Here is a 27998-nt window from a genome sequence, read left to right as displayed (position 1 = left end):
CACAGTACAGCATCACAGTCAGTGTCTACGTCGCGTCCGCTACACGCTTCTGTGCTGCTGTCTCACCGACCACCGCTACCGTATGAATTACACTTACATAACCACATGCACTAGTTGTTATTTTGTAAATTCTCTCTAATCATAATTTTTTGTTGGAGGTAAACTTATATAGTTAAGTAACAATCAAGTGGACTACATGCCTTGTGTATAACCTGATTTTCTAAGATCATTTAGGGATAAAACACTAAACAACAAATAAGAATTCATTTGTAATTTAGAAACTTTTTCATTATAGAAGTAAAAGAATGTATTTAGCTCTCTGCGTGTTTGATATTTTACAAAATATAAGAAAAATAATACAAATGCAATTATATATGCTAACTCAGTTCCAGTATGTAAAACTGTAATTTATTTTAATATCTCATTGCTTTGTTTATCGGTACTAACAACAGAGACATTATTTATAATATTATTTTAGATAAAAAATGTTTGGAATGAACGGAAAACTAAATTATGTATTCGCGACCTTAACTGTGCTGGGATATATCAATAAGTTGTTATTTTTATTGTAAAATAAAATACAACATTTATTTGTCTATGGGATATATTGTTGTAACTTAAATATAATTTTCATGTCATATAAGGATTTAAAAAGGTAGTGTAATTGTATCTTTTCGTGTATGAACCTAAATGACTGCATGGTTCGCGTTACTGAAATGTTGTGAAGCACAATTTAATTCCATAGCATTTACTCTGATATTATACTCTTTTGTAATGATCGTTGTCACGTCATGTACAAAATTATATTTTTAACCTTCATAGACTTGAAAGTAACTTTGTTTCCGTCACGTGATTAGTTTGAAATAAAACTCGGTATAGTACATTATCTTTGATTAGCTTAGAGCTTCGCATTTTCTTTGTCTCTTAAACGTTTGGTTTCTCTATTTAATTCAACTGATACATTTCTTTATTGGTTGTTTCTTATATTATATCCAGGTTAAACAGGAGAAAAGGAATACATGTTTCTTACCGATATATGTATACAATTGCAGTCTGGATATTTAACATTAAAGTAGGTACCTACTGTGATTGTTAAACCGATATTAGCAAACGTAAACATGCTAAAAAAAAGTATTACATACGCACGTTTGTGGTGAATTCTGGCCAATTTTGTCAAAATTATGTAAATGTACCAACATACTGTGGGACAATCCCTGCAACTACTAGCGTGAGCTTTGGTATAAGCTATATCGAAAATCACTAAAAACGTATACACATACAAAACGGTACAAAACATTGGGGCGTGTCAATGTATTTACTTCCTTCATTGAGTATTATTGTTGTCGATCGATATTATGCTTGACTAGGAGGCCCGTGAGCAAATTGCGTATTTTAATTGTGCTCAAAACTGGTTTATGAGGCAAAACGAATTATCCAATACGATTTTAATTTTCAAAGATTATGTGGTTAACTGTAAGACCGCCATTAAGTGAATAAAACTTCCAATTTACTATTAATAAATTAATTCTTTTATTTTAAATCCACATCATAGAGAGTAATTTACCTAACTTGATCAAATTACGATTACTATAAAATTTGCATATTTAAAATCTATCTTCATAAACAGTTACGATTCTTGTCAATATTATGGCTGTAGTAAACATTCAACTGAACAATTGCCTGTTAAAATAATTTCAAATTTAAACCTTTAAAGTTGGCCATCATCTCTATATATTTGAAAGCAGACTCATAAATCAAACTGAAACCTTAAAGGAAATGATGCACCTTTTTAGTTACCATTCTTCTCTCCGCTATGTCATGAGCTCAATCGTAAAAACCGTTTAAGTAGGACGTCTGGAAATGGGATGGAACAGGGAAAAGAGTTTTTGTTTAGTAACTATTCAAAGTTGTTTTAGTTATGATGTAAGAGCATGTTAACGACAGCGTGAGGATCAATGAACTATTGACTATCCTTGGCTACTTTGTCAGCATTGCTATGTTAGGTAGGCCTACTGTAGTGTAGGCTGGTGTAAAGCTGGGCGGCCCGCGGCAGTCACTGTGGCTCCATTATCGCTGGAAATGGCACATTAACGGCTCAATGGCAGTCGGCACATCATTTCCTCCATGTCGTCAGATATACAGCCGAGATATTCGACAATTACCTTCGTCTACAAAGTAACCTTCGTCTCGCGCGCCAACATCCTCAATGTCTCCGCCGTCCACTCCCCACTGCACAACTATCAACGCCAACGGACGCGTTGTTAATAATAAATGAAAATAATTACCATGCAGTTAATTGGTGATTGTCATGTTTATAGTGATCCCCAACCACCATTAAATATATGACATGTTAGCGCCAGATGTAATTATTGTTTTGTTATCTTAACAATATTGTTAATATTTTTATCATACCGTACCGATTCTGCAGGTTCATAACAATAACAATTTCGATTATGTAGGTTGTTAAATCAGTTAGCCTAAATCTTGATAATTCGACCCTAGGGTACTAGAAGATTACCCGTTTACCAAAATGCCAGATAAATAGCCTTGTATACCAAAAGTCATGTGATGCCTTATGATGGCCTCCTATGGTGTCCTCTTCATAATTAATCTGCGATATGTCAGACATATCACAATGATTCATAATAATTGAGAGGTACGAAATAATTTGTTTGGTTTTATTCAATGTTTATGTCAGACATATCACAAATAAAAATCTAGAACTGAAACATCGGCAGATTACTAAGTCTAAGTGGAAAATGTATTAAAATTCATAACAAAACGAATAATTTGTTACACATAATGAATTCAGAGACAAAATTTCAATATTTTTACACTCAATTGCTAGTTACTTGAAAAAACTAAATTTCAATTTTAAAAATTACTTGGACAATAACAACGGCAATGTGTACTAATACAAAGTAGTTTTATAATAATATGATTATTTTTCTCTTGGATGTTTTGCATTGTGTCATGCTATATTGAATCTATCAGCAGCAGGTTTTATTGATTACTGGATGGTTAAACTACAACTTAAAGATTTTTCTATTCACACTTACTTTGATAAATAACCTTCTACACATAACTAGTAAATTCTTTGTATTTTTTTGCAAATGGTTTGGATAGCTCTTGAGGAGTGATGGACTGGTTTCATTTGCAGAGGCAGGATTGGATAATAGTAGGCTAACAAAAATGTCAGCATCCAGTTGAAATAGTCTTGGGACAAGTCAAAATGTGCAACTTCCTCCATAAACTTAAGTGGCTCTAAACATATTTATTCTGCTGCCTTCCTCAGTATGTCTGAGATGCTTACATTTTCTTCTAAAGTAGGCACTAGATCTGTAGTTTAAATGTTCACTACAATGAAAATTATTTAGTTGCGTGAGATTTATTATCCTAGTAAACTGTTCTCAGAAAGAAATAATAGCCTACAACTTATTGTTTTAAGCCGGTTTGTCTAAAATGCCATTATAAGTAATACTAGAATTGTAGGCACGCCTTTATTTGACCACCTCCATCATTCTTTTGCAGGTAGCCTATTCTAACATAAACATTGGTTTAATAAGTCAATTTTTTAAAGTCTGTGATGAAATTCTCTGGTTTGATTGGTACAAGCAGTATTAGTAACATAATTTTTATTATCAACAGTAATGACAATATTTCCAAAATGTTTAAATTGCCAACAAAAAAATACTCCTGAAATAGTTTGCAAAGGAGCGTTCATGTGTCTTTGTGTTAAGTATGTATTTAAAGTACTTACATTAAAACACGATTAATTATATGAAAAATAAAACTTGTGATTGCATGTGTTAAGATGATTATTTTTCAACTACTTCCATTATAAAACTACAGTATAGTACAGTATTTAAATGTTGGGACCTAATTTAACAAGTTAGACTTTATACCATATCCGAAATAGCCTTTAAATTAAAAAAAATTTATGTGCAGTGTATGTATTTTAATATTTTTTAGGAAATAATTACCTACCAAGGTCTCTGTGTGATAACATAAAACACTTCTCCCCCTCCACACAGACATCATCTCTGCCAACATACAGTTAGTAGGTAGTACACAACTGCTTCATCTTCCAAGTTTGTATCATTCAATACATTTATAATTTCTTATATGTACATGTGTCTTGTATTGCAAATCACTGACCTTAAATAGTTTTTACATTTTTAGCTTTGTGTTTGTGGGTCACTTAATAGTTTATTTTTGGTTATAATAGCAGGATTGTTAATAAAAAACTAATTTCAAATGTCCATAATCAATTTTTATTATACACAATATTTTGTTTTTACCTTTCAAAATTTATTTTTTGTAAACTTTATTTTGGTTTTCATTATACAGTAGTTATACATGCATATCCATGGAATATCCATGTACTTGCATATTCATGCAAGTGTTTAAACTCAACGTCACTACCCTAATATTATCTTATTAATTTTATAGTAATTAGTGAATCACATAGCATTGTATTAATTATTTTTTTGGAGCTCCAAACCCCCTAAATAGATATACGTATACTGTCTCCCTCTCTTTATTCTCTGCTAAAGCTCAAGCATTGAATAATGATCTGATGAAATCACTTTTTATTTTAAAAAAAATTAGGCAGATATCTTAGTGCTGAAAAAAAAACTGTATAATTCTAGTCTATCTAGAATTTACGCTTGTGTCCCAATAAAATATATTCAACAAAAATACACTACCTATATTAAGATTTACATATATCTATATAGACTGAGATAATACCCACTTGACTTAAATCGATCACGGCATCTTTGTTCCTCTTGATGAACGGGGAACTTGACACTTAGAACAGCTTCACATGCATTCACTGTTTATACAATTATAACTTAATCAAGACTCTTGTGTACTTGGAGGCTCATGCGGAACGTGGCTTGTTTGACTTCTGATCGAGACTTTGATTGTAACTTTCCAGGTGACTCGCTCACAGCTCTCAGTCGTGTTGAATGTTCTATAATGGGGGTTTGTAGTTTCTTAGGTAATGACGTGCAGTATAATACACATTTGACTCCTCCAAAGTGAAGATGAGGCTTTTTTATAGTGTTTACTCTTACTTAGTCAGATGGATGTGCCAAGTTCGAGTGCCTTTCTGTTTAGTTAGCTTCCATTGCATGAACGCTGAAGAGATTTCCTCCTCGTTAGCAACTATGTTTGGCCAGTTCGAACATATGATTCCGTTAACATACACTTCGCCAATCCAGTGTAATGTATAGTTTTTAAAAACTTACTGGAGTAGTTTTTTTTTTTTTTATTATTATTCAAAAAGAATCATTAGGCTATATTTAAATATTGCCATTGAATACAATTTTCAGATTGAATCTACTCAGTCTACTAAATATCACAAGAAAATTTTACTTATATTACAAGCCATGGGATTGATACTGAAACCACAGAAAAACAAGGAGGTCCTATAGATTTATTTCTCTATGATCAAATTTTGTAATTATTTATGTATTCCCGTACTATTAATTAAGCTTACATTGAGGTTTTCACCAAAAGTTGCAATACAATGAAATGTATAGGATGGTAGGGTCATTAACGTGTACTTTTTTATGATAATAAAGTTAGCATTTCATATTGATTTTCATGTAAAAACGTAATAGCCAAAATAACAGAACAAAAATTAAATAGGCTTGTTTTATTGAAAATTACTGTCATATTCATATTGGGGCAGTAGTGTGTCTTTTTCTGTAAATGATTTCAAGTTTCAATCCAACCTGTTAGAAAACTATAAAAAAAATCATCATTCTAAGGCCGTCAACACACGGGAAGACTGTTTTCCAACTGAAATCGGCAACCAGTTGGACAAACTAGTCGCCTACGTCCCGACCAATGTAGTTAAGTGGGACAGTGCACACGGTGCGACTGCGATGCGACCAGTTGAGGACCAGTCGGCGATCCGTCGTTAAGCAACCGGACCTGCCGGTTGCTAGGTGATTTCAGTCGCCTGGTTTGAACAACTTTTCGCATATTTGTATTGCGCTTTTCAAGGATCAGGTATACCAACTGCGATAACTCTTCGTAAGCACTTTTGACATCCTGTACATAGACTGAAATTTTGCGTCTGTTTCTTGTAATGCAGCAACAGCTACAAAGAGCCTACATTAAATATTTGTTTTAACATAAGGATGTACCCAACACCTTCTACTCTACGCTTTCTTGATTGTTTATAAAACACTAGGTCTTTTTCATCTCTATTACTCATTTCAAACACCATACACAGTAGGCCTACACAGTATCGTTATAACAAAATTAGAACTCATTCACTGTCTCAACTCAATTATAGTCGCGCCCGTGTGCGGATGTAACCAACGCAACTGCAACCGTAATCGCGTCACAAAACAGTTGGTTCAACTTTAGTTGGGTTTCAGTCTTCCCGTGTGTCGACCGCCTTAACGGTGCGATGAGAATTGAACACGTTACATATCCCAACCTTACTTTTGTATTGTGTGATATCTTATCGATTATTTAGGAACATGATGTTTGAAAATTACACTTTAGATGAAAAGAAATAGGTCAATACGTTAAGAGGCAGTTGCATATTAATGCTACCCATATTTAGTTTGTGCTGTTAACAGAGACTGAAGGTGTGGAGTTTAAACTGAGTTTGAAGTTTCGGATGTTCATAAATAAATAACTTTAAAAGGTCTTTATCAAGCAAGCCTTTTTTTAGAAACAAATTTTAACAATTGAATAAATTTTGCTTTCAAAACAACTTGTGCCATTAATCTAATAAACTTTACTTTTACGTTTACCTTTAACTCAACTTTGCTGTCAAATTTATCTCATTCTAAAATTTACTTAATTAGTTAATTATAAGTATTACTTTTGATATACCATCCAAATCAGTGATAATATTTTACATTTTAATTGAAGCTCTTACCAAATGTTCAGAATAAAACTTTGATATACTACATGCAAAAATCACCCTTAAAATCATTTTCACCTAAAACTTTGTTCATACACCTTAATCATTTCATCAATCACGATCACATAGTATCAGTTAGTCTCCGATGAGTTACACGAGGTGGTGGTCGGTGTACAGGGTAGTCGGTGTATATGTGTTGTGTCTACGTAGGTGTGTACAGACGCGTGATGGCAGTTCGGTTCCTCACGTTGGTCGTGGTGTTCGCACTAGTACTGCTGATAGTACAGTCATATCGTTTGCCGGACTCTGACTCGGTGACTGGTGTGATCAATGCTACAGAGGAGGACGCACCTCTCCCCATGGCTGAGGACAGATGGTTCCCGATCAATCATACTACTGCCAACTTGGACCGGAAAACCATTTCTCGTAGAGATACGGTCAAGCAGGTACAATAGTACTTTACTACTGTACTGTACACAAGGATGGTAAATAAAACCCTTGGATGTCATCTAAATGACACTAAATATGTTTCATTAATTTTATATTAAATTTAAGTGGGGTTTTGTTTAGCTTTATTTAGTATTTGCTACTTATGGAATGATAGAAAAGGAAAGTGTTTTTAGATGGGACAACAAATATAAAGATGAAAAATGTGTCTTTTGACAAATATTTCAAAACTATGTATTTTCATAATTTTTTCACATAAGTTTAATAAACAGGACTTATACCATCCTGTTTTTATAGGTGTGTATTTTTAACAATATTTATATTTTATATACTTGTTACAATTTGAGAGAGAGAAGAGAGGTCGGTCCTGAGAAGGTGGCTGCATGTTTATGTATTAGCCATGTTTTGCATGAGAGACAGCATTGTGTTAAGGATTCACAGAGAAACGTAGGCATCTGCAATAAGTCTGTTCGTAATACACGAATGTCATCTAAAGTACTTTCTGTTTATTATTCTTTATGTTTAAGGAGAATTTTCAACAATAGACAATATCTGAGGTATCTTATAGTAAGGGAGCATTTAGACTGTTTGGAAAGTTTATAATTTCCCAAAGACTATTTTGTTAAATAAAGTTTCCTTGTAGCATAAAAATGATCAAACAGGTAATGGAGAAGGGATGTTGCTTGAAAGCTTCCTGGTCATTAATATAGCAGGATATTGTGAGGCCAGGCAGGATTCTTGCATGTGAGAGGAGAAATTCCTCTCTCTTTATTCAAACAAACCAATGCAAAGTAGTACTGTAAATTAATTTCAACATCACAATTATTTAATAAGACTTTTTAACCATCATTATTTATTATGAAAAGTGTATAAAAACTTTGTAACTATATATTTTATATTCTCATCCTAATTAATGTTCAGTTAATCTTGATTTTAGGCTATATGAAGGTAAGTGTCTGGTGTCAGTTTGTTTTACATGTTTGCTTTTTTATTACTTTTGTTAAATTTAAAATCTACATTTGGTGATGTCATTATTTAGAAAAATAATGAAATAAAAATAACTCTAAGCAAATTGCAGTTGTAGTTTTCCAACTGAGAGTCTTCTATGAAGAAACACACTTTTTAAGTTAAATAATTTGTAAATTTTAAAAGTACGGTATTTGGATTTGTTTAGTAAAGTATGATATTTGGTACAAAAAGAACCAGTGTTGATTACCGAGATTGTGGTGGTAAGTTTAAACAAATCTATACTATAAGTTTCTCCTGTATTTCAACTAACTGCTCTTTCAGAGGATGCATACAAGCTTATACCTGCTGTATCCAATAGTCAATTAATGCTTATACCTAGGTTTGGACTTCTGGGGAGATCAAGGGTATTTTCTAAACTTTCTTTTCCTGTGCTGTTACCCTTCACTTATAACAGGTTTCTACAAAACTTACCTTTAAAATGGTTCACCATAATTGACGAAGAATGAGTGTTGATGGGTGGTGAGATACTCTACCATATCGTTGTTGTTCTCGAGGCTAATGTAACCACTTGTGTTACAGATGATGAAGCATGCGTGGGACAACTACGTGAGGTATGCCTGGGGTAAGAATGAACTGAGGCCGGTCAGCAAGCGAGGACACTCAGGCAGCATCTTCGGTTCAGCCTCACTTGGGGCGACAATCATGGACGGGCTTGACACTCTCTACATCATGGGGCTCATGGACGAGTTCAAACAAGGTCGCGACTGGATAGCAGAGAACTACAGTCTCGACCAGCTGGTAAAAACCTATTTCTAGTAGGCTACTTGTAAATGATTGACTTTCTAATGGTAAAAAACTGCTAAAATTCTGTTTTCAGAATATTAAGTGTTATAAAGAAGTACTGTACTTGCTGAATATTATTTTATTGAAATTAAGGACATAACTTTCTGCTTCCAAATCTGTGCTTCTAAAAAAACTCTAATAATTGGTAAAATGTCGGACTTGTTAAATATCCTTTAATTAAATTGATACAAAATTGTTGTAACCACATTCAAGATCAAAACACATATGTAGTTCACAATCACAATTCTGATAACTCACTCGTACATCGACAATTATTCAGTCATATACCCAGTTAGTTGCGCCACAAGGTTCTCAGGGTTTGGGTACAAATCACACATTGTTAATCATCATTGTGATGACAAAACCTGGTACTGTAGTTCGAAACCTACCTTCAGTTGTACGTAAAACGTATATTCTATTTGTAAAACAAAAAAGGTGTTTAAGAGATATTTTTCTGTTTTGGAGAAATATTTCACTAAATCATTTACTATAATTTTATTTGTTTATGTGGTAGAACTAGTATCACAGTATGATCTATGAGCTGTTAAAATTAAATATTTTGTATTTTATTCATCAACTAAACTCATTTCAAGTTATAAGTTACGGTACCTAGATCCAGGAAATAAAATAAAAAATATATTTATCACCATATCTTTAGAAGCAACTGGGTGTATTTTAACCCAAATATTAATCAAGGCTTAGTATGGAATGGGTAAAGACCCTCTTGCATGCAGTGACTTTGTGCAAGTCCACTTTAGCTGGGATCATCTATTTAAGAAATAATCAAGGAGAAATACTATGTTTCCGTATTGGAACATAATCCTACACCTAAAGTCATACAATAATTTTGTTACTAAACTATCCTTTTATGTTTAAACAGCACATTATTAGTTTCATTATACGTTAGACACTCTTCCCTTATTTGTTGGAACAGTTAGTGTGCTTGAATTCATCATGACGTTGATGGAATTATTCAAATTGTGCTGTATTTGTTTATGCAGGGCCTTATATTTGATTTTAAAAACTAACTATTCAAATTAAATAAGATTTTTAATTGCTTGGTTATTTTTCAACTGATTGACTAGCGGTGATTGTTCACAGAGTATTGATCTGTCAGTGTTTGAGACCAATATCAGGTTTGTGGGAGGGCTGCTGACTTGCTTCGCACTGACAGGCGATGTCATGTTCAGAGACAAAGCAGAGCACACAGCACAGAAACTGTTGCCTGCCTTCCAGACACAGACTGGCATACCTAATGCTCTCATCAACACTAAGACTGGGGTAAGTCAACACGTAGTCACTCACAGTCTTGTTTTGTTACTGAGATAGTTGATGTGACGTAAAACGTATTATAGGATACAATAAGTTGTCCTTTCACTTATGCTTGGCTGAATGTTAACATATTCAAACTAAAACAGTAATACATATCACACTCTGTAGCGGGCTCAATTGAACTACACTCATCTTAATGTCAAACAGGCTACAATTTTAAAAGCTTGCGACTCTTCAAACTTATAACTAAAACAAATACAACATAAACATTATTTTAATTATATGTTTGATGAGTTGCAAGCTTCGATAAAGTTGTCTTCACAATGAAACATGTAAACCATTGTGGAATCTGATGTATGTAAAACCTGTTATTGTCTTAACAAAATAGTTTAAGGGACCAGAAATATGATTGTATCTTCAGTGGCAAAAGAGCTATAAAATTTTGAACATAAATGGGTATGACTGAGTATTTATTTCTGAGAAGTTGAATACTTGAAACAATAGCATGTGATTTAAGGCAAAAGAGAAGAGGCAGAAATGGAAATAATACATTTTGCTAACATTTATAACAGACCTTGAGGCTTGAAAACATTTAATTTCTTTCAATGTCCACTTATAAAATAATAAATTCTAGTCCTAAATGATTTCCTGAATGTACATTTTTTTACCTTTTCCCTCATTGGAAGGGGTGAGATGCAAGAGTAATCATGTGTGACAAAGGTTAGGGTGACTAATGCTGGGTTTATTGTGTTGGAGGACAATGACTGAGGAACTCCATTATTGCCTTCAACCCTCTCACACGAGAACTGCTCTTGTTGTTCACTACCAGTTGAGAGACAAACATCTCCTCAATCACTCATAAAGTCAATTTTTTTTTTTTTTTGCTGACAAATACACAAGTTTATTACCAATAATAATCCCTATTGTCTTGTTTTTCCTTTGGTAACTATGTCTTATCTGAACTTTTAACTTTCCCTTCCTATACATAAGATACATATTTTTTCCATATTTTTTTCCATATTTTTTTCCATACTTTTTTCCATATTTTTTAAATGCACATATTTTTTATGCCTGTGGAGATTGGATTGTTTATGTCAAAATGTTTTAGTTTGAGTGGAAATATCTGTTTTGGATCCCCATGAACCCAAAAAAGTGGGTTTCAAATTCAATGTGTATCGTGGATGTGTACAGATCTCCCACAACGAAACACTATACAACACCTACGTTTCGATTTATAATGAAATTTGGTATGTGGGTACTAATCCATAGTGTCTCATGGCATTTTTAAATTCTGATTTTAAACTTTTTTTGTGAAAGGTTTATATAAAATCCCATAGAGTAATAGAAAATCAAGATTTTAACAAAAAAGTTGATTAAAATTTAATAAGTATAATCGATAGAGTAAAAATAAATTCACCTAGTAAAAGATACTCAACTGATCGGGCAATTTACTTTCGATCTACTTTAGAAATATTTTGCCCATTAGAAGTCTCCCTGTGTAATGTTTATTTTATTTCATGTGATAAAGACTAATAATAATTAAGTGAACTCCTTAAGTATACCTTAAACATGTTTTAAAATGCCTAGCTTGTATTTTTAGAGACAGTTCAAAGAAAGGATCAGAAGACACTCTTAATGGTAGGGCACATTGCTTTCACAACTGACAAAACTACATTGTGTGTCCGTTTGTCAAGTTGGCATAGTGATTACCGGTCCCCATACTTCTCCTAACTGAAAATCCTTTTATCAGTGATCACAGGATCAGTAGATGTCAATGCTGCCTAGTAATAGCAAATAGGCTGAAACCTCACAAGTAGTGATGTGTCGTGTTACCTGAAGTACCTGAAGTAAACTATCTGTACCACCAATTCTCAGGAAAAGTATGGGTACCAATAACAGTTATAATATAACTAATGTTAAAATTTTGTACTTTTATTTCATTATCAATTTGTTTAATTGGACCCATTTTTCTCCTGCAGAGGAAGTATTTCATATGGGTGTAAGTTAAATTGTTTTATAAAGACTAATGAAAAATAGTCAAATATCAATTCTTATTGATTTGGAATGCTAGAATTTGTAATTGTTACACCCTTGAGTTGGGAATTTAAGCTTGAAGAGGATGGATATAAAAAAGAAAACAGTTTATCAATGTCACTTACTTAAGAATTAAATCTCTTAAATTAAAGGTTTAAATTTTGTCATCCCATTAATTCCATTTTTTATTCCAATTTCAGACAAGCAAGAACTACGGCTGGGCCAGTGGTGGGGCCAGTATCCTGTCAGAGTTTGGAACTCTGTCCCTGGAGTTTGGCTACCTCAGTGATGTGACTGGCAACAGTGTGTATCACAACAAGGTAGAGCACGTCAGACAGTTCCTCAAGGGGATGGAGAAGCCTCGAGGCCTCTACCCCAACTATCTCAACCCAAAGACTGGGAAATGGGGCCAGCGTGAGTATTGACATGACCAAGAAATGATTTACAAAGAAAAACACTTCATATATTTTTTTAGGCTTTGTAGTTCTACTTTGACATAATCGATTGGGCCAACACAAAAAACCCTCGTTCATTACTGTAACACAGCGGTCCCCAAACTTTTTGGTCTAGCAACCCACCACCACCTTGGAATTTTTTTCAAGAGCCACCTTTTAAATAATAATAATAGGCTATGATTATTAATTATTATAAATTCATTAATGTGTACGCTGAGAAACATACCATTAAATGAAAATTGTTAATATGGTACTATAAAAAGTATTACATCTAGTCCAAAACACTATTATAGGTATTCACTTTAGAACCGAAGTTTAGCATTTTCTACACGTCATATCCTATTTCTCTATTTTATTTTATGGAGGTTACACTCTCATACAAAAACGTTTTACGACCCAATTAAGTTAAATTAATCTTAAGCCTTGCGCACAGTTGATTTGACTACAAAAACTCAAGTTTAAAGAAAGCTAAGGGGTATAAAAGTACGTTTATAACAAGCTTCTTTAGTAGGCCTAAATCGTGGATTTATTATCAATCCATTCTAACTATATTCTGTAATCGAAACACTAACCTGATCATCTCCAATGATAACGGTCACTTTGTAATCTTCTCCCTCGAAGCGGTAACATTATCTCCATGTCTTTTAAGATTGGTCCAAAAACGAATGAGCTTTGCCCTATTGCCCTTTGCCTATTGCGGCAATATTGTTATAGGTCCCGAAAACTTTGAAGAAATTGAAGACAATTTCCTCGATCTCAATATTAGAGTGTTATTCACACCCAAAAGGTCCCAATAAAGTATTCAAATTGACAAGCACAAATTAAAAATGAAATTTCCCAATCAATTAGTATTAGTATTTACATTTTCTAGTTTTGAGATAAAAACACATCAATCACAATAAACTGTGAATAATCTAAAAGTTTTTGTATGTAAAACCGTGCCCCTTGCTACCCGCTAGGTACTATTCTGCTGCTCACTAGATCTTTCTTGTAACAAAAATTTAAAAATAAAGTCTATGTAAAAAAAAATAATTTCTAATGTTTGATCTTGCAACCCATATGTTTGGTCGCGACCCATAGTTTGGGAATGGCTACTTTAACAGGTCTAAGAGATTGTCATAGAACAACAAATAGCAAATTAAATATATTAGTATGTGGGAAGCCATTAATTAATAAAAGGCTTTTAAGATTAAATTAAGATGAAAAGGAACTCAAAATAGTTTTCAAGAATACACATTTTCTCACAAATAATTTGAGGATTTTGAAGTTACAAGGAGACATAATCATCACCTGTAATAATGGTGAAATTGTGATTTTTGACTGTGCAATTTTTGTAGACGCTTGGGATTTCATGTGTGCTGCAGCTTACTTTAAACTGGTCAGATCTTTCTGCAGGCCTCTTAGTCGCCATACGAGAATGTCACACTGTTGCTTGTTGTTCTGCTTTGAGAGAGAGAGAGAGCTAAAGCTGGCTATTTGATTTACAAACATGCTCATATTAATTAAAACATCATTAATTACATCAAAATGCCAACCCTTGCAACAATTTTCACACTTATCCCTTTCCACTCCAATTACGGGAGGCCTATTTTCTCACCAGCTCCACTTAATTTGAGCCAAATTTGCATATTTCATTTGTTTGCCAAAAAATTTATAGAAGGCTAGTAATATTTTCCAAATACTTAAAAAAAAAAAATCTTAAATCAAAATACAAGCATAATAGGCCTACGTTGTCATAGCGACGGGCGGGCCCGGCCCGACATTGGAGTTTGTGCGGCCATGACGAACAGCAGAGCTCCCCTGCCAATTGAGCGGAAAGGGTTAAGTTATTTTTATGGATAACAAATTATATGCTAGACCTCTAACCAGCACAGTCCTTCTTCCTTCCTTTTTGTCTGTACAGCATGTGGTGTGCATTCAGAAGCTGTTAATCTTATATATATATTTTTATCTAATTGGTTTTTCTTTTCTGAATTCGTTTGGCTCTGCTACCCAATCGATTTTCATGATTGAGGTCTCAAATTGAAGGTATACACGCACAGATTTGCTATCAAGCATCAGCTAATATTTATCTATAATCCCACTTGGCTTATACGTAAAAGAAATTTGCTCCCCATGTATTTCTTATGGGAGTTAAATTTAATATTTTTATCCGAGTTTGTTTGGCTCTTCTACCCGACCGATTTTCATGATTGAGGTCTCAAACTGAAAGCATGCATGCACAGATTTCACACCAAGCATCGGCATATATTTACCTACTGTATTACTCGACCAAAAAACATAATTCGATTCATTTTTGAATTCTTACTTCAATTTAAAATGTATTTCACCAGTTATAATTATATAATCCTATATATTTTGTGATTACTTTCTGTGAAATACCTGCTTTCATTTAAGCTATCATTCAAATTGGACGAGTTTCAAGCAAACTCAAGGTGAACAACCAACATAAAAATCATTTTTCATAAGGTTTTTCTATGATTAAAAATCAATAGCTCCAGTATTGTTTGTGTTTGTTTTAGACTCAAAACACCTTAACCCTAGATCCAGTTCCTTTTAAGGTGTTAAGTCTTCAAAACTGTGTAGTTGTAGATCTTGAGCTTAAAGCACTGACAAAATTCTAAAGAGTGACAATTTTGACCGTCCTAAAAACTCTTTCAATTCCCTGTTAATAATATTTGTATGCTGTGTTGCAGACCACATGTCTATGGGTGCCCTGGGAGACAGCTACTACGAGTATCTACTGAAGGAGTGGCTAAGGTCAGGTAGAGAGGACCAGGAAGCAAGACAGATGTATGATGAGGCCATGGAGGCTGTCCTGGCTCATATGCTGCAGACCTCTTCTGGCGGACTCATGTATTTCTCTGACCTCAAGTTTGACAGGCTTGAGCACAAGATGGACCACCTTGCCTGCTTCTCTGGTATTACTAGTGTATTGTTTATATACCAATCATATAAAGGATGTTTCTATTGATTCAACCTTATAATCGACAAATGCTGTTTGTTAAAATTAAGGTCTCCACTAAATCCAAGTGGCAGCCAAACAAGCTAGCTAACATCAAACACCAGTCTCATGTTCTTCTCTTCCCTCTATACTAGAGGTGTGGGAGCCTGACATTTTCAATCATTCGACTAAGTGTACCGATTTCCAATTATCTCCTGTAGTATTAGAAAGCTAATTGGTTTAACTTACCTCTCTTTGTCTTGTTATCCTTTGTACACATACTATGGTTTCACACTTCTGGAGTCTATCATCAGATGTGAAAAAAACAACAGGCCATCTATCCCAACAGGTTACCATTTGATGTAGATGACCTAATGTTTTTGATAGAATGTCAGAAACTATAGTACTGTACAAAAGATCACTCAACAAAGCTAGGTATCTTAAACCACTTAATACCGTGAGATCATCATCACCGTATTTCATCTTTGGGGCATAATCCTGAACAGCTCCTGTGGTCGATTAGAAATAATTATCATCATTACTCACAACCCTGGATATTACCCACAGTCACAGAAAAACATGGTCACTGTGTTCCACAATCGCGACAAAACCGTGAAAATCTCCTGAAGTCATGTAGGTATAACCGTTTTCTCCTGTACTCACAGAAACATTATTGTTATCATCCCCAATTGTGACGAAGCATGAATTTTTTATTGTGTGACTTTCAGAGACACGTTCTGGAGTTACGATAACAATGCGATCGTTAAGGCTCTGCTCGAGCTTAATTTTCTGACTTTGTGATGGATCTCTCAAGCTTGTAGGCTAGGGTCAGCTTGAAATTTAAGCTTCTCACACACCTCTAGTCACAACTATTCTAGCCAGTCCCCACTGCTGTGCAACGATTAGTTTCATGGTAGTGGTAAAAAGCAATGTGAGGGAAAATAATTGGCAACGTTCCCGCCAATTATGAATTTGGTTCAATGATTACATTACTGAAGTCCAAGTGTCAAGTCCAATTAAATAAATAAAAAAAAAAGTAAAAAAAAAGTGTAAAGTTCATCCAAGAATTAGCGGTCTGAACTGGTTAGGATATTAGTCAGAAAAGTAAAGAACTAGACATTGGTTGCGGATTTTAAATCGCTCGCTTGATTGCAACTGAAGCTCGTTGGATACCTTAATTTGAGGACAGCTGGTATGTAGCACTGCATACATATTGACACTGACTTCATTTATAGAACTTAAAGTGCTGAAAATACAAGCTATGAGGAACTATGAAACAAAATTACATTTGTTTCAATTAGAACAACCAATTTTTTTCAACTTGAACAGCGATAAACAGCTAAGCAATACAACATCAGTATATACCTTATATCACAGATCAAAATATTCTGTAAAATATATAAACAATTCTCTTTGTAAAGAGATTCAGATATATTGTTTTAAAGTCCTCCTATAAACTGTCTTGAAATTGCTGTTTGTTGAAACATTATATCAGTTATCAGTAAAAACCTCAGAAAGATCATTAAAGAGTACTTAATTTGATGTATATTTTTACATGGGGTCTCTCAGGCTGATGATAAATTAAAATGGCTGCCATTTTGAAATGGGTTGACATAGAGACCTTTCGCTGATATTCTTTTTAACTAATAACCTTTAAAATGAGGTGTCACTTGATGGGGCTTTACATTTAACATTTTTGAGTCGCCCCCAAAATACCGGTAACCCTTTTTGGGTATTTAAACAGAATTGGGATGCCAACAAACAAGTGTACTTTTATGCCATCTAGAGACAGTATAAACTCACTTTTTTGCCGAGTTGGTGTGCAGAGTTTGGTTTTCCTGGTGTAACCCATGAAAAAGTTAATAATGGGTGTCCATCCGATCCCTCTTATACAAAAACTTAAATAACCAGAGTGTCTAGTAGTCAGGAAAAACGGGAAAGTTAGGAATTAGTATTTAATATCAAAATAGTCTTGAAAAGTCTGGATTTAGTCATTATTTTGTTATTAAAGTCGGGAATTTTCATGATTTTGCTGATATCGCACAAGACGACAATCACATTTCCGTGACACCGTGACCCTGGAAGACGATGATGATGTCTACACGGTCGCAGAAGATGTTCATGATTTTTCAGAACTTTGTCGTGATCACGGAATATGATAATATCTAGACGGCCAAGAATTGTTAGTAAATTTGACCCGATCGCGCAAGACGCTTTACGTGACCAAGGAAGTCGATGATGATATCTACATGGCCGCAGGAGATAATGCGAATGTTGTCGCGATCGCAAAAGACGACAATAATGTCTACACGACCGTGGGAGATGGTAAAGGTTATTCCGCGATCACGCTTAAAGATGATGTTTTTTGTGACCGGGGGAGTTGTTAATGTCTACACGGCTGCATAATAGATAATTAGAATTTTATAACAATCGCGAAAGAGGACAATAATGTCTAACAAATCACGGGTTATCATCAAAATTTTGCCGCGATACCGTAGTGGAAGACGATGATGATGCCTTTTGGTTGGAAATTGCTAATGAACTTGCTGCAAACACGCGAGACAACGGTGATGTTCCCTTGACCGCGCGAATCGATGCTGATGTTTACACAACTGAGGGAGATTATCATAATTTTGCAGCAACCGCGGGAGATGTTGATAATGTCCACATGAGGGTCCAGGGAGATAAATAGCGGTTTTGCCACGATTGCGAGAGTGGTTAATAACGTTTCTGTAAGACTAGATTACTTACGTCAATAGCTCATTGAATTTCATTTCATGTTTCAGTACATGTTTCGACACATTGTCATCCTCAGCTGAGTACTAGTGAAGTTTTTATTCACCATATGGTTTCGTCAATGTTCAATTAAATAAACACGTAACACGTAACACAAATACGACACGACACGGAACATATACATTTAAAACACGTAAAGCTTTAGACATGCAGGCCTGCTCGAACAAAACACACGGTCACGCCGCGGGTCGGGGACAGACTGACTAGTGACTATTTGTTTATCCAGGCTTATCATTGTTATCACGGAGGCAGTGGACAGCTGTTTCTTTGGTAGGAATGATAGAATTGAATATCGAGTTGGAGCTAAAATTTAGTTTTTCATTCAGAACAAATTTATTTTCATCGTTATTTTTGTGAGCTCTGTATATTTCGTACTCCTCCAACGTGTCCAATTTTCTGCCCTTTTCACAAATGTGGAGTATTTCTAGACTGTCTTCTATTGTTCCGAATGAGTGTTCCGAATCAGTCTAGAAATACTCCACATTTGTGAAAAGGGCAGAAAATTGGACACGTTGGAGGAGTACGAAATATACAGAGCTCACAAAAATAACGATGAAAATAAATTTGTTCTGAATGAAAAACTAAATTTTAGCTCCAACTCGATATTCAATTCTATCATTCCTACCAAAGAAACAGCTGTCCACTGCCTCCGTGATAACAATGATAAGCCTGGATAAACAAATAGTCACTAGTCAGTCTGTCCCCGACCCGCGGCGTGACCGTGTGTTTTGTTCGAGCAGGCCTGCATGTCTAAAGCTTTACGTGTTTTAAATGTATATGTTCCGTGTCGTGTCGTATTTGTGTTACGTGTTACGTGTTTATTTAATTGAACATTGACGAAACCATATGGTGAATAAAAACTTCACTAGTACTCAGCTGAGGATGACAATGTGTCGAAACATGTACTGAAACATGAAATGAAATTCAATGAGCTATTGACGTAAGTAATCTAGTCTTACAATAATATCTACAGCTCAGGGGCTTAACAATGAATTTAAACGTTTCTGTGACGCTGGCACTCCTCTAGTTAAAATAAAGTTGTTTTTGTGTCATTAGATAATCATTTACCTTTGTTATGGTAGTTATTTACAGTGTTATGAAGTGTTTAAACCTAAATTGGCTTGTTATAATTTTTCATTGCTGCACTTTTTTCTTTAATTTAAAAACACACCCATTATCTTAATAATAACAATAGTCAATGATAATACTTTATGACATAAAAACACGGGTTAGTGTAGTATAACCTAATTATTTAGAAAATGTTGTAAAACTATGAAAATCTGTGTCGGTATCAAGAATTGAGAATCGATACAATTTTATATCGACACATCACTAATATAATTGTTAAAAAAACTAGTCTTGAAAAGTCTGGACCTAGTCTTAAATTTTAAAATAGGCCTAGAAATAAACTAGACACACTGAATTTAACTAAGATTTTTTTATGATATGGAGTAAATATTTCTATCCTACTAACCTTGCTATTAACGGTTAATTGAATTTTTTTTTTTTTTTACTTAAAATGGTTTACAATACCTGCATATAGTAATCCTTTGTTGCTGATTTAGGCAACTAGTTTCGGTTCTTGTTTTGAACCATCTTCAGGCCTCAAGGTGTCAAGTGATCACTTCATTCGAAGGTCGTTAACAGAGTTCAATAAATAAAACATATACAAAACACGATACACGGAACGGACACACATTACAAAAAACACGAAAAACACGAAGGGACATTGACAAACGATCGTGACCGGGCTGAGGTAATGTCTAGACTGGTGGTCAAAGTGGTCTATGGCGTTGTCTCTGTCTTCTTATCACCGGTGCGTGTTCATTCATTCATTGTTTCCCTCCAGTATCCTTATAGCTGTGTTGTAAATATAGTTGGATTGGAAGGAGAGTTTATCGTTCAAAACATTTTGATGGTCAGCTTTAACTGCTCTGTATATTTCAAACTCTTCCAATGTGTTTCTGGTTAGACGGTCCTGCGAAAAATGTAAAACTTCCATATTACTATTGATATCTGAATAATTGTGGTTGTGTGATACTAGATGTTCTGCAAAATTTGATGTTTGGGGAGCTGTTGTCTTTCTGGGCATATGTTCCTTAAATCTCTTCTTAAACGAGCGTGAAGTCTGGCCAATGTAGTAGTTCGTGCAGTCATTACAATTTATTTTGTAGACTCCAGACTTATCGTAGATGGATGAATTAATCCACAGAAAAGAAAACATATATTTCAGCAATTTTTGGTTCACACATCAGTAACACATTTAAAAATATCATGGACAAAAATAAATTCTCCGTATCGTTCAAGACTAACAACAAACTTGGATCTCTATTGAAAGATAAAACAGAAATTAATTCATCCATCTACGATAAGTCTGGAGTCTACAAAATAAATTGTAATGACTGCACGAACTACTACATTGGCCAGACTTCACGCTCGTTTAAGAAGAGATTTAAGGAACATATGCCCAGAAAGACAACAGCTCCCCAAACATCAAATTTTGCAGAACATCTAGTATCACACAACCACAATTATTCAGATATCAATAGTAATATGGAAGTTTTACATTTTTCGCAGGACCGTCTAACCAGAAACACATTGGAAGAGTTTGAAATATACAGAGCAGTTAAAGCTGACCATCAAAATGTTTTGAACGATAAACTCTCCTTCCAATCCAACTATATTTACAACACAGCTATAAGGATACTGGAGGGAAACAATGAATGAATGAACACGCACCGGTGATAAGAAGACAGAGACAACGCCATAGACCACTTTGACCACCAGTCTAGACATTACCTCAGCCCGGTCACGATCGTTTGTCAATGTCCCTTCGTGTTTTTCGTGTTTTTTGTAATGTGTGTCCGTTCCGTGTATCGTGTTTTGTATATGTTTTATTTATTGAACTCTGTTAACGACCTTCGAATGAAGTGATCACTTGACACCTTGAGGCCTGAAGATGGTTCAAAACAAGAACCGAAACTAGTTGCCTAAATCAGCAACAAAGGATTACTATATGCAGGTATTGTAAACCATTTTAAGTATAATACAGTAATCCGGAGGCTAAACAACTATTTTAAAATGAATTTTTTTCATACAATGATAATGAAATGTGTTCCAGGTGGTCTGTTAGCGCTCGGGGCGCACACATTACAGAATACCCAGAGCAGTCGCTACATGGAGGTAGCTGAAGGCATCACTCACACGTGTCACGAGTCTTACGACCGGACAGCCACCAAGCTTGGTCCTGAGAGCTTCAGGTTCACGGAGGTGGTGGAAGCCAAGGCCATCAGAACAGCTGACAAGTACTACATCCTGCGGCCGGAGGTCATTGAGAGCTACTTCTACATGTGGAGGCTCACCAAGGACCCCAAGTACAGGGAGTGGGGCTGGGAGGCTGTTCAGGTAGCTACTGTCAAATACCATGAGAGAGTATGTTGGGTTCTATAGCATATAACCATATGCTAGAACCAAATCATATAGGTTGATCATTGAATTACACCAGAGCCTTGTTAAATCAAAATCCTTGATGAATCAAATTTTCCTCAATACCCTCAAATTTGTTATTTTGCAATTTTACTTTTATAAATTCAAGGTTTTCTCAGATAGGCGCCTCGATTAATGGAATTTTGGATGTATTAAATTGACCTTTTATATTACCTCTGTAGTTCAAAAGTTCAGCAGACAACTCTACTATTCAAAGTTGTGCAGTTTTCGGGCCTTTATAAATTGAAGTTTTAGTAAGTGTAATATCGAAGGTGTACACTTTTGCCAAAAATGTTAAGCATGAATTCCCCCTTAATCTACCCTTGTACAGCACACCCACAATGCATCGAATCTGCCTCTGTGTGTCGTTCGTGCCATTGTTTTTCAAGTCTGTTGATGGCTAGATTTTTATTTGGGTGTTATCTTTTGTGCCCTTGTGAACACATGTACTTTTGTGCCTAGTGTACCTTGTGAATACAATATGGCAAAGATAATTTTTCAAACATTAAGCTGTGTTTTACAAAGTCATGTTGTTTAAAAAGGTGCAGGAACTAGCTTACCAAACGCTAGAATCCCTTATTTATTTCCTCCACCATCCCCTCTTTTACCTATATCCTTCCCCCGCTCATTCAGAACTGTGCCATTGCACAACAATAAGCTGTCATACAATACAGTTATTTGTAATTTTTTCATGATGGTTAACATTGAAACTATGTTCAGCCAAAAATCAAGACCTACGTTCTTGTTCTCTTTTAATGTAAAAGTTATTCTGATTTACAGGCTTTACAAAAACACTGTTGGACCCCAGGTGGATATACAGGTATCAAGAATGTCTACATGGAGGATTCCCAGAAAGATGATGTCCAGCAGAGCTTCTTCCTAGCAGAAACACTGAAGGTACTTACTTGTACTGATGATAAGCATTGCTTCAAATATCATGCAAGCATTCTCTAACTATTTCCTAGATGAATTAAATGGGATTGATCCAAATCAAGTCATAACCTGTTCAAAAAATGTATGTGATATTGTTATTCTATAAGTATAAAAAAGAGGATGTTGGTTTGTATATATCAGGTTTGTTGGCAGTGATAAACCCAGACACCGCTGGACCGATGGCCACGAAACCTGGTACATACAGTTAAGAAAACAAACACATCCTACATATCATCGGTTCTCAATATTTATTGATACCCTTCACACAATAGACTCACAAAAAACGACGTCAAAGCAATCGTCATTTACTCCATTGAAACACGAACGTCTATTGGCTGACATGGCAGTGCATTGTCGACTCTCGACCAATGAGAACTCTTGTTACACACTTTGATTTATCTTAGTATGTTAACATTCATCCATTCATCATTCATTATATTACAAAATCGACATGGACTATGCGTATGATATTTTTCAATCAATGCACTATGTTATAGTAGCACTTAAAACTTCACTAAACTCTTTAACTAGGTAGATAGTACAGATATAATATGGATCTACTTTTTTGTGTAATAGGCAAGCCTAACCCTCTGACGGTCGACGATGTTTCCTAAGTCGAATTTAATTTTTCTAATCATGCGTTTTAATTTTTCATGGGATGAAACTAAACAATTTTACGTGTTTAGGTTATTTATTTTGTACTAAAAATAAAAATAATACATCTAAAGGTCTGACTTATTGATACAGACTTTTTTTGTATAATTTCGTGTTAGCAGGACATTTGAGCCGGTTGTCTGGGATTAAATTCCGACTGACATCTTGAAAGAAATGTAGATTGTCTTGTGTTGTGCAATATCCTTTGTAGAGAGAACAGCTGAAGCTAAACAAAGGCACTGTAGCTGTTTTGAACTAAATAGTTCTAAGTTGGCTACTAAATTTGTTAGCATGATTACAAAACTAATAGCTATCAAATAAATAAATGTTAAAATAAAATATCTATTTCTGTCGGGTGTCGGTATCGGGCGAAATCGACTTTTGGCAATCGATTCTTGATACCGATACTTCAAGTATCGGCAATGTCCGAGTATCAGTCGTCTTGATAATCGACACATCCCTGTCTAAAACTAAACTCATTTTGGAGGCCTAAATTAGTTTTATATATGCATCGGGACGTAATCGTTGCATCGGGATGTAATTTATGCATCATCGGTTTTTTCGATGCATCAAGAAAAATCTATGCATCAGGATTTCGATTGCAAATCAAATCATGATTCGATGCATCAAATCGAATCAAAATTTTGATGCATTTTCGATGCATTGCACACCACTAGTGATGTTCAATAGCATTAAAAAGTTAATAGGTTTACCAACAGGGTGCAGCACGATTAATTGTTTAAATTTATGAAAACACTAATTTGTACCAAGCAGAAACAAAAACTGTGATACATGGAATGGATGGTTTTTTACAGTTATGTTTATTTAGTCAGTCAATAATAATAGTAAATTAATAAAAGTCTCTCTACATACAGCAGATCTTGGGAACATAATAATTGTCTCTTCTGCATCTTGATCCCATTGCAAGGCACGGGTACAGCGGCTATTAAACTAAAACCGTTACTGTAATATTTCAACAAAAGATTGCTTAGGTAATTTTTTAAATGTTCTTTTTAAGTATTAAAATAAAATATTTCCTTCATTTTATCAGAGAACCGTAGTTATGAAATCCCTCATGTGCAGTTACGAGATCCTCATATCCCTGGATTTAAAGTCATCTATAGTTTGTATTTCAATATCGGTTCTTGTTTTTCATTAATGATATGCACTAATGCCTAAATGTAAAGTCACCTTTGCTTTGTGTTTCAGTATCTGTACCTGTTGTTCAGTGACGACAGCCTCATATCCCTGGATATAAAGTCACCTATGGTTTTGTTTCAGTATCTGTACCTGTTGTTCAGTGACGACAGCCTCATATCCCTGGATATAAAGTCACCTATGGTTTTGTTTCAGTATCTGTACCTGTTGTTCAGTGACGACAGCCTCATATCCCTGGATATAAAGTCACCTATGGTTTTGTTTCAGTATCTGTACCTGTTGTTCAGTGACGACAGCCTCGTATCCCTGGATATAAAGTCACCTATGGTTTTGTTTCAGTATCTGTACCTGTTGTTCAGTGACGACAGCCTCATATCCCTGGATATAAAGTCACCTATGGTTTTGTTTCAGTATCTGTACCAGTTGTTCAGTGACGACAGCCTCATATCCCTGGATATAAAGTCACCTATGGTTTTGTTTCAGTATCTGTACCTGTTGTTCAGTGACGACAGCCTCATATCCCTGAATGTTAAGTCACTTATGGTTTGTGTTTCAGTATCTGTACCTGTTGTTCAGTGACGACAGCCTCATATCCCTGGATGTAAAGCCACCTATGGTTTTGTTTCAGTATCTGATCTGTACCTGTTTTTCTGTGACGACAGCCTAATATTCCTGGATGTAAAGTCACCTATGGTTTTTGTTTCAGTATCTGTACCTGTTGTTCAGTGACGACAGCCTCATATCCCTGGATGAGTGGGTGTTTAACACTGAAGGACATCCGTTGCCCATCAAAGGCATCAACCCCTACTATCGGGCTTCCCCCACCCTCGTCCACACATAATGATCTTGTCATACTAGTGAGTGTACAGCGCAATTAGTTTGTTGAACATTAAATTTGTACTTTTGTTTTAAATAATAGTTATGTTCATATGTAAGTTTTGATGCTGTGAATAACCGATATTTTACATTTGTATATAAATTAATTTTATTTTACTTGCTGTGATTTATGTGAAAACTTTCAAAAAAAGCTTTTGTTTGTCAATACTACATTCCTCTTTTCCCTAAATCATATTGGATTATCGAGGTTGTGGATGAAATGTTCTAAAATCAAATTGGTAGCTGAAAGTTAATAACTAAGTGTTAATATTTAATTGTTTTCTTAATTTAGGCTTCTAAGATCAAATAATTTTGATGACTTATATTATTAGAACAAATTTTTTACTAGCTAATTTTTAATATGAATGACAGCTGAACTGCGACTATCCACTATCCAGTTATCAATGATGCACTGTCGATGGTGTTGTGGGACACTGGAGCAAATTGAATCATATTTTGATCACAAAGTTGAGTTATCAGATATTTTTGGGATCAATGATTGAATGATTATACGACATCGCTCATTTAAAATCTGAACATTGTTACCATATTCATATGTTACAATGTTGTTAGGTATACAATAACCTTTGTCACCACAACAAATCCAATTTACACGAAAACAGTAAAGGCATGGATCAAAAATTGTAAGGCAATAAAATTTGTCCATTCTTTATGTCAAATATCGTCCAAAGTAATATCAATAGCCTTACTTTACATATTTATGAAGTCTAATTCGGATAGTCAAAGGTTCACTGAATACGTTTATGCATTTAAGTTTTACTAGATTTATTACTAGAAAAAGTTTCCTGATAGAAATATAATTTTAGTTGTTTGAACAAATTATTCTTCGTAATGTTCTAGTGACAGATAATTTGCTATGTAATGAATGAAATGTGTACATATATGTCCTGCTGTACATAAGACAGTCCCTATAATTTATTACAGATTGGGTAATGTAAATATTGTGAATGATGAATGCTGACATGCATGTCAGGTGCCTAAGTGTGTGTATTTTGTAATCTTTTGAATAGTTTTTAATATATATAATATAGAGTTATGGAATATATTTGTTATTTTGTTTTCAATTTACTTGATTACGGATTTTCATGTGTGCACAATGTTATAAATAAATTTATTTATTTGTAAATTGTATCTTTTGTTGTATTAAAATTTATTTATTTTACACAGCTGCTCCTACAGATCATGTAAATTTTATTTAATCAATTTACGTTGGGATTGTATTTAAAATATACCTCTCTATTTTATTCCCTTTAACAATATTTTGGAAAATTTTCTCTGGATGCCCAACTTTTCGGTTTACATTTTGCAATTGAATCAACACTTGCTGTGGTCCGTAATAGCAGTTGTTGCCAGAATTAATATCCTCTAAATAAGTTAAATTAAGGTTAAAAACTTCATTTTAAACAGAATTTGCAAATGAAATAAAGTTCTTCATAACTATGATTTTCAAGTATTGAAAAATATGTTTTAAATCTATCTCACAACCACTACTCTAAACAGAATTTTCTTTGTCTTGTTATTTCAAATAGAATATTTCATCACAAAAACCAACTAAAAAAATACACAATCTGAAATACCAAATCTTTTGTTTAAGAGGATAGAAATGAAAAAAGTTGTAAAATTTTTCAAAAAATTTTGATTGAGGTCAACTAATCTTGTAGAAAACACTGTATTTGCTATCACAGACCTTTGGATCCAGGTTTCTAAACCCAAACATGATTAATGGTTTTCATTAATAACAATAAAGATGTATATTGTGACTTTTACAGACTTTTTATCAAATCTTATTCAACCTTACAATTACAGTGATAAAAAAATAGTCAAAAAATCATGTAAATACATTTGAAAAGTCACTTACAAATAATTTACTCTACCTTTGCAACTGCATCTATGGAATTTTATTCAATTTGATCAATTTTTAGCCTGACACTATTAAACTTTTTGTAAAGTAGATAGAGTGACATTAATTGTTTTAGCATTTATTGAAGCATGAATTTTTATCTTCCTACTATTGTTTTCATATTCTAGCAAAAGAAATGTAGTCAATTACATATTTTTAACGGAAGTGTGCAGTTGTGTTGTTTACGAGTGAACGGTACCAACAAGCTCAACTGTTTAGTGTAAGGTATGTCACTGAGTGTACCAATGGGTATTTTAGATTAAGACTGTGTAATTAGAACAACCCTATGTACAATACAGAGATTTGTTATTTAAA

At 34.3% G+C, this 27998-nt stretch overlaps 1 protein-coding gene across 1 annotated transcript; it reads left to right on the top strand.

Moving 5' to 3' along the window:
• On the top strand, positions 1 to 27998 carry LOC128986589 (mannosyl-oligosaccharide alpha-1,2-mannosidase IA-like). Its single transcript, XM_054407028.1, has 9 exons — positions 1 to 80; positions 7106 to 7341; positions 8891 to 9109; positions 10256 to 10435; positions 12661 to 12874; positions 15612 to 15836; positions 21777 to 22060; positions 22922 to 23038; positions 25593 to 27998. The coding sequence occupies exons 2-9, from the start codon at positions 7123 to 7125 to the stop codon at positions 25725 to 25727; spliced, it is 1593 nt and encodes a 530-aa protein (XP_054263003.1). The 5' UTR covers positions 1 to 80; positions 7106 to 7122; the 3' UTR covers positions 25728 to 27998.

This window comes from Macrosteles quadrilineatus, unplaced genomic scaffold, assembly GCF_028750875.1.
Source record: "Macrosteles quadrilineatus isolate MER2022 unplaced genomic scaffold, UCM_ALF_1.0 Scaffold_2__2_contigs__length_208266976, whole genome shotgun sequence".
Lineage (NCBI taxonomy): Eukaryota > Metazoa > Arthropoda > Insecta > Hemiptera > Cicadellidae > Macrosteles > Macrosteles quadrilineatus.
The sequence above is the reverse complement of the archived record's forward strand: the minus strand, read 5'-3'. Positions and strand labels throughout refer to the sequence as shown.

Coding starts and splice junctions, on each gene's coding strand:
- LOC128986589 (XM_054407028.1), top strand. CDS start 7,123: ATGGCAGTTCGGTTCCTCACGTTGGTCGTGGTGTTCGCACTAGTACTG. Junction 9,110..10,255: donor ACTACAGTCTCGACCAGCTG/GTAAAAACCTAT, acceptor GATTGTTCACAG/AGTATTGATCTGTCAGTGTT. Junction 22,061..22,921: donor GGGGCTGGGAGGCTGTTCAG/GTAGCTACTGTC, acceptor TCTGATTTACAG/GCTTTACAAAAACACTGTTG.